Source organism: Muntiacus reevesi, chromosome 4 (assembly GCF_963930625.1).
Source record: "Muntiacus reevesi chromosome 4, mMunRee1.1, whole genome shotgun sequence".
In the NCBI taxonomy this organism is placed as follows: Eukaryota; Metazoa; Chordata; class Mammalia; order Artiodactyla; family Cervidae; genus Muntiacus; species Muntiacus reevesi.
In genome coordinates, this window is record NC_089252.1 from 159,207,270 (window position 1) to 159,215,718 (window position 8,449).

An 8,449-nucleotide genomic window follows, 5' to 3' on the forward strand; every position below is an offset into this window, starting at 1 on the left:
TGGCTGATTCATGTCAATGTTTGGCAAAAAGCAGTACAATATTGTAAAGTAATTAGCCTCCAATTAAAATAAATAAATTAAAGAAAAAAAAAACAATATTAGGGCTTACCCATGGACACAAGAGGTATCCCCTAAGAAATGTAGCCCTCTCAAGATGCAGAGCCTTTCCAGAGAAAGTCTAAAGAAGCAAAGACCTTCCATGTCACAGGTGGCAAAGAAACCTCTGTCTCCCACCAAGTGACACCTTAAATCACTGGCCTCCTAACCTGTGTTACCAGAAGATGATATTACTAAGAGAGTTCTCCCCTTAAAACCAGGCAACAAAAGTAGAGGCCATTATGGCCTCTTATGGACTTGGATACTTTATTCAAACTCCCCTGAAAGCTGACATGGTTAGACAAAGAGAATGTTACTTATCACTTCGTGTCTTAGGCTCCTAGCTGGCTGGCTAGCTGCTGATGCAAGCCTGACAGACAACCTGCATCCCTGCATTGGCAGTATCCAGAGGGAATATTCTCACTGGTGACAACGCCAAGTTCTCAATAATATAAAACAAATGGAGATTCTCATCTTATGGTTTTTCATTCTTCTGACAAATGACAGCAACAAAGGAAAGCATGACTCCTTCAGGGAGGCTAAGAATCAATAACCATAGGTGTTGATTACCAAAACCAAATTCACAAGAGTCCCAATTCAAGATCTATTGTCACAGATGTTTTTCTTCTGCCAGTGTGAATTCACAAAGGTGGGGACAAGGAAAAATTGTTATCTTCCTCTCTCGACTGAACTACAGACAGAGCTGGGAGTCTGACGTGGTAAAAATTCTTAGGTCTGCTGTCAGTTATCCCATATCTCACCTGCAGTCTCCAAGGGCAGTGGAGTCTTCCAACCTTTCACTGTCTCATCCTCATCACTAGAAACTGTACAAGAGGAAACATTTGTTTTCTTTTACCTTATTAAGTTTTTGGCTGGGGTTCTGTACAAAAGATTAACAAGAGAGAAGTAAACAAGTATATTAACACATACATCTCATATATACTTATAAGAAATGTTAGCAGGAGTAACTTAAAAACATGGCTAGAACTTGGACTTACAGATTGTCTTGACTAAAGAAGAATATACTTTTAGAGTAGGAACAAGACAGAGGAAAAGAGTGCTAGGCTTCAAAGCTGGCAAATTGTGGAATGATAAATACATTAGAAACTGATGGAAGATACTAGCTACTCAGTAAAGGTTATTTTGTTGAGTCCTCTGTTGCTGTCTTGGGGCTGATAAGTGTCAATAATCACCAGGTTGTTGTTGATTAATATCTGCACAAATTTATGCTTTGCTTTCAGGAAAACAGGAGGAGGGCAGAGAATTTTTCTTGGATCTGTTTCTTCTCAATTGCCTTCAGCTCAAAATAATCCTTGTGCTAAAGGGGAAGATTTTTGGGTGGCATATTCTATTATCCTTCTGTAGGTTTTACTGTTAAGTTCTTTTGCATTATAGGTTCTAACATGGAAATGTGAAATAAGGCATTGTCAGAAAGGAGTTAGGAATATTGTTCACATGAGCTTACTTATTATAGTAAAACACTAATTCATAAATTAAGAATTTATAATAGATATCAAAAAAGGAGAGGAATCTGGTTGAACAACATGGTGTAGCGCTACATGACTGTCAGAACACCAGGCAGCGTGTCATGTTGTTTTGTGGAAACTGTATATAAAACAATTTTAAGGAAGAAGATGAAGACAATATAGTGAAAGCATATAAAACAACACCATGCAAAGGAATGTTAATCAAGATGGGAATGCATTTTCAGTTGTGTAAAATGTTCATTCAGGGTTTTTTATTTCTTTATAGTTGCTCAAATTCAATAGTGCTAATCCCAGTTCTTCCTGAACAATATCTTTCATTATTTTCTTGCAATTAACTCTTAGGACATCAGAATACCCCTCTGCAAACATACAGAACAAAACTTTTAGTGTCAGTGAAGCAATAAAAAGTCCCTGCTTTCCACATGCCTCCAAGGGTGGAGCCCCCAAACAGATCAGAGAAGAGGGAAGTGAAAAGATGTTAAATACCAAGTCCAGCTCATCCTGGTCAGCCTGGAGGTCTGGCTTCTCAGTCAACATGAAGGCTCTCCTTATTCTGGGACTTCTCCTCCTTTCTGTTGCTGTCCAGGGCAAGAAATTTCAGAGGTGTGAGCTTGCCAGAACTCTGAAAAGATTTGGACTGGATGGCTATAAGGGAGTCAGCCTGGCAGATTGTAAGTTAACTCTTTTCCATCCTTTCAAACAGTTACCCAGGTGTGGAACAGACACTAACAGAGGAAGAAGAAAGAGACTTTGAGTGAATGTGCTTTTTTATTTCTTGGCAGGTTTGTACACTTACAATGGTTAAAAACATCAAAGGTTCCTTTGGAATCAGATGTACCAGGTGAAGGAATGAGGCCTGGGAGGGTCAAATTCTATACCATTCTAAGCATGCCAGGTCCCCATGTACTCCTCTAGTGCCTCTAAATTTGCCAGCTGGGACATGAAGGCTGACTCTGAGATATATTTCAGCACCTGGGATATGTCTGTCAAGCCCTTGGTGTTTGACTCTACCCATTTCCAGTTTGGAGCTTGTATTCTGCAAGCCTGAGTAGGCAGAACTGAGTAGGCAGTATTTTATTTGTTGTTGTTCGTTTGTTTTTCATTTTTAATCCCCCTACCTTGATGTTGAGCTTTTAACAGCAAAGAAGTTTTTTAAAACTTACATTGAACTCTTAAAACAGGGACAGTAGGAACCTATCTTCCCTCAATCAATATCTACATAAGGATCCCTGAAATGGAACATGAAAATATATCTTATTATCAGACTCTCCACTAATTAATATTCATTTTCTTCCACAGAATTAAAGACATGCCTTAAGGAAAAGTGGCTGTGTACTTTAGTCCATATTTGTCAATGTTATCACTGTATTTTTCAGATTGAATTAAGATATTTCCCCTCCATAAGTATTTTTGAATAAATGAGCATCTGGCTGGCTGGATGGATGGATGATATAGTCTTTCTTATTCTATGATTCTTGTTGTCTGGATTCTATTTGATACCTGAATTCACCTTTAGGTATCATAAGACATTTTCTTTCTCCTAGAAAATCCTTATTTTTCCTGATAAAAGTATTTTTCCATTAGCATATACATCTGCTGCTAATGACCAAATACACTCAACAACTCTGATGTTCTTTCCATTCTAGGCTCAATCTTACCTGAGGGATGGGAGCGGGGGAAGGGTAATAGTAATAGAAGACACAGCTATTTTAATATTTTTGCAATATGTTATCTTACTTCATTAGTATTTTCAAATGATTTGCTAACAAAAGAATTCTCTTAAGGGCCCTTAACACCAAGTGTTAAAATATTTACAAGCTAAATATATCTTTATGCTTCTAAAATAAGTCATTAGTAAAATAGAATTGTGCTATGAAATATAAGTCATATGATGTTCCTATTTATTACTAAAAATACATTTTTTTCAGAGATGTGTTTGACCTATGGAGAAAGCCGTTATAACACACACGTTACCAACTACAATCCTGGAAGCAAAAGCACTGACTATGGGTTATTTCAGATCAACAGCAAGTGGTGGTGTAATGATGGCAAAACCCCAAGAGCAACTAACGGCTGTGGTGTATCCTGCAGTGGTAAGACGAGATAATGTTGAGTGATGCACAGGCCCCATTTGGCGGTACCTATAAGAAGAGAGATTTAATGCAAATGAAAAGGTCTTTAGAGTTCATGAGGGACCCAGAAAAACTCCATCTTAACTTCTAAAAATGCTTTATTTTCTACCTCATAAGTCCTTAAGTAAGAAATTAAACAGCTGGTATCATAGAAGGTTACTGTTTGCTAACATACAAAAATTTTTGGAATGATCTATCACTTTATGATAATTGGACTTGTTGATGCTTTGTAAAGAACAATGCTATTCTTTCTACTTACCTTGTTTGGGAAAGTTTTAGGGATGATCAGGGTGTGTGTGTGTGTGTGTGTGTGTTTTAAATATACACTCCTTTATTGAAAAATGAAAGAATTAGAAGTTAACCAAAGAGGAGAAATATGTGTGGTCTTTTTAAAAAAACTTTTACTTTTGATTATGAAATATTTTAAACATGTGAACAATTTGAAACATTAGTATACAACATAAATATGTACTTTGACAGTATAATATGCCCTTTAGCAGTTGCTAACATTTGTCATGTTTACTTCTTTTATTTATATAGTATCCAGTTGGTGGTTTTTTGCTGGGTGATTTTAAAGTGAATTAGAAACATTATTACACTCCATTTCTAAATTCTTTACTGTGCATCTCTAAAAAAATACACTTCATATTTAATCACTGTCATTCTAACAATTCCATATATGGATTTATTTAATCGGGCTGAAACAAATATTCTATTGAGTTCCTTTTCAAATTGAGATAACATATGCAATATTTAGGGTTTGCCAGGTGGGGCTAATAGTAAAGAACCTGCCTGCCAATGCAGGAGACATAAGGGTTTGATCCCTGGGTTGGTAAGATCCTCTGGAGGAGGGCAGGGCAACCCACTCCAGTATTTGCCTGGATAATCCCCACGGACAGAGGAGCCTGAGGGGTTACAGTCCATGGGGTCTCACAGAGTCGGACACGACTGAAGCTACTTAGAAAATATGCATGCACATACAATATTTATTGCATAAAATATTGAGAAGTATTGCAAACTTGATATTGTTTAATTTTTAATATTAAAATTCCTAATAAAGAAGACTAGTTTCTGGATATTCTTTTGTATTCAGTTAATTGTTAAGGTTTAAAAATTATTTTTTATTGTATAATAATCTGTGGTCATTGAATAAAAATTCTTACTACCCAGAGATTTATGACCACTGGTAACTTTTGGTATCCATGTCTTCTTTCAGAATATGTATCACTCATGTACATGAATATAAAGCTGTAATATGCACATTTGCACCCACAAGCGTGTAAGCAATGTGCTTCAACAAAAATGAAACGAAACTATATTTACCAGCTTACAATTTGCTCTTTACTGTAAAAAATCATTTTTTTCAAAAAATATTAATCTTTATTATTTTTTCTGGATGAATAGAATTCTACTATATAGTTATTCTAAAATTTATCAATCCAACTCTAGTATTAACATATATATCTTGGGTACATATCTTATTATTTTTTTTGGAATAAATTGTAGAACTGCTGAGCAAAAACCTGCTAGACCGGGTTCTGCTTATTTGTTTTTGTTTAACAGTGTTTTTTGTTTTCACAGTGTCCAGTGAAAAGAGAGCCTTCTATCATATTTGTTAATAGTTCCAGAGCTTTCAATGACTTTGGTAAAAAAGAAACAAAAAGCTTTATTTCATGTCAAATGAGATGGAATGGAGAGAGTTTCTCCCAATATTCACAGATAAAGGGACTATTAAAAAATAACTTTAGTTGTTCTTTCCTCAGCCTAAGAGAATAAAGCTGGCTGAACCTAAAATTTACATGAAATTTCTGTGAACGTTGTCCTCATTTCTCACCACCTCTTTTTCAGCTATGCTGAAAGATGACATCACTCAAGCTGTAGCATGTGCAAAGACGATTCTCAATAGGCAAGGCATTACAGCATGGTATGTTATTTTTTTTGTTTGTTTTTGTTTTCCGTTCAGTGTTGTTGAGATATAATTGACACACAGCACTTTGTAAGTTTAAGGTGTACAGCATAATGACTTACGTACATCCCAAAATGATTGTCACAGTAAGTTTAGTGAACATCCGTGATCTCAGTGGAGCCCACTATACAGAGTGAAGTAAGCCAGAAAGATAAAGACCAATACAGTATACTAACGCATATATATGGAATTTAGAAAGATGGTAATGGTAACCCTATATGCAAAACAGGAAAAGAGACACAGATGTACAGAACAGACTTTTAGACTCTGTGGGAGAAGGCGAGGGTGGGATGTTCAGAGAGAACAGCACTGAAACAAGTATACCATCAAGGGTGAAACAGACCACCAGCCCAGGTTGGATGCATGAGACAAGTGCTCGGGCCTGGTGCACTGGGAGGACCCAGAGGGATGGGGTGGAGAGGGAGGCGGGAGGGGGGATCGGGATGGGGAACACACATAAATCCATGGCTGATTCATGTCAATGTATGGCAAAAACCACTACAATAAAAAATAAAATAAAATAAAAATTAAACAGAGAGAAAAAATTTTGTGTGTGTGATGAAAAGCTTAGGATTTACACTCTAATCTATTTTCATATATAAGATATAGCAATGTTAATCATATTATCATGTCGTACATTACATCCCTAGTGTTTGCTTATCTTATACCTGGAAGTTTGCAGTACTTTCCACTGCTTTCCTCCAATTTCCTACCCCTCACTCTGCCCACAACACCCCCCTCTGGTAACCCCAAATCTCACCTCTTTTTCTGTGGGCTGGTTTGTGTTTGAAGTATAATGGACCTGCAACACTATGTAAGTTCCTTTCACAGAGGAAGGTATGCGTTAGGCATTAAAAGGGAGACGTGCAGTCTTCCCTAGTAGTTAAGAGTTTGTGATTTCAATTCAAGAGGTGGGGGTCTGGTACCTGTTTGGGGAACGAAGATACCAGAGGCCATGTGGTGCGGCCAAAAACAAAAAAGGGTTGGAGGGGGAGTTTTACCCTACTGTTTTACAGTAGTTTTTCCCTACTGTTACGAGAGAAGTGAGGGAATATTCTCGAAGACCAAGGTATGCTACTGAGAACTGAAAATCTAAAAAATTAGATTTATGCTAAGCAGTGTATTACATAGAAATAATCTACTTTAACTGATTTGGAATCGAATTCTTTTACTCCTCAATTTATTTTAAGGGCTTCTAGAATTTTTAAGTTCCTACACACTCTACCAATTCCTTGTCATATCTTGAAATTAATTTCGAAAGTAAGTAACTATGGAACACGCTTTGCAGTTGTGCTGTGGACTACACAAGACTCAGCATTTGTGTTCAGCAGTCTGTGCTCTAGTGAAGGCTTGGGAGAGATGTGAAGTCCTTGGTATACATGTCTCTAGTTAATAAATAGCAACACTTGAATCGGTCTGTAGCCTGTATTTCATGTACTGATAAGCAATTTTGTTCTCCCAAAGGATCTGAAATATGTATAACACAATGAAGATATGTTTTAATCTTATTACCGTGTGTTTCATCTTTCTCTACAGGGTGGCGTGGAAAAACAAGTGTCGAAACCGAGATCTCACGAGTTACGTTAAGGATTGCGGAGTGTAACTGTGGAGTTTTCTTTCTTCTGCTCATTTGTCTCTTTTTCATATTAAGAAGCAATAGCTGAGCAAAAGGTTATACTACCACTCTTTCAAACAAATCATGCTTTTACAGAAGCAGGAGCATGTGGTCTTTCTTCTAAGAGGCTTGATGTTTACCTCATGTGTTTATTGTTTGATATTAGGCCTACAACATTTTTCAGGTTCTTAACAGAACTAATGCTGGTGAATATTTGTCTAAAACCTTAATTATCAAATGTATCTCTAGTACATTAAGTTCTTAATCAAAGAAATAACCCAGACTTAATTTTCAATGATACAAGTACTCCCCAATATCCAACACAAATATTACAAAAGAATATCTTTAAGCAAATTGATCTTGGGCAAAGTCCCACTGTGTAGGCATGTGAATTTTCATCTGTCCAGTCGAAAGGAGATGAATGTCAAATGGCTAAATATGAAAGCAATCTGAATTAAGAATTTTGTTTTCATACAGTGTGGCCTTTGGTTTAAATGTTTTAGTAGAAATGTTGCATTTACATAGCTTTAAAAATAAACTCACAATTAATACATCAACCTATTTTAGCCTTTGTAAAGAACTCACGTATGCCTCTTGCTGATTCTGGAACATAAAGAAGGATTAGATGAGCCGATGCTTTTCCTTAATTTTATTAACTTAGATTCACACTTTATGACAAATTCAGAGGTAGATGAGTTTGCAAGCATTGAGTTAATTGCTATTAAATAGATGTGAAATTATGCAGGCTGTAAAAAAATACAAACATTTTCATTAAAAGCTTTGCAATTCATACCTTGTCTTTCTTTGTTAAGAGTCATGTAATGTCTCTGAAGAAATAACATGTGTATATATTTGAGAAAAAAATGATCTTACACTTAGTATTTCCTACATCTTCACCTGTAATGAAACAGCTGAATGCGGCTGCGAGAAATCCATAAGCATGCTGACAGATCTCACTTAATATTTTATATTAAAAATATTTTTTGGTGGTGCCACACAGCTTCTGGGACCTTCGTTCCCCAACCAGGGCTTGAATTCGCACCCTAAACAGTGAAAGCACAAAGTCCTAATCATGAGGCCACCAAGGAATTCCCCTCACCCTAAATTCATAAACATAAATCTCAAATGGGCACTCAAATCGGCTTGGTCATCC

General features: G+C 36.5%; 1 protein-coding gene across 1 annotated transcript; it reads left to right on the plus strand.

The window, feature by feature from the left end:
- Positions 1-2,118: 2,118 nt before the first annotated feature.
- On the plus strand, positions 2,119-7,284 carry LOC136166148 (lysozyme C, intestinal isozyme-like). The gene is given in 4 exon segments (XM_065932184.1): positions 2,119-2,254; positions 3,512-3,676; positions 5,564-5,639; positions 7,218-7,284. Coding segments are annotated over 4 exon segments (444 nt in total).
- Positions 7,285-8,449: the final 1,165 nt, after the last annotated feature.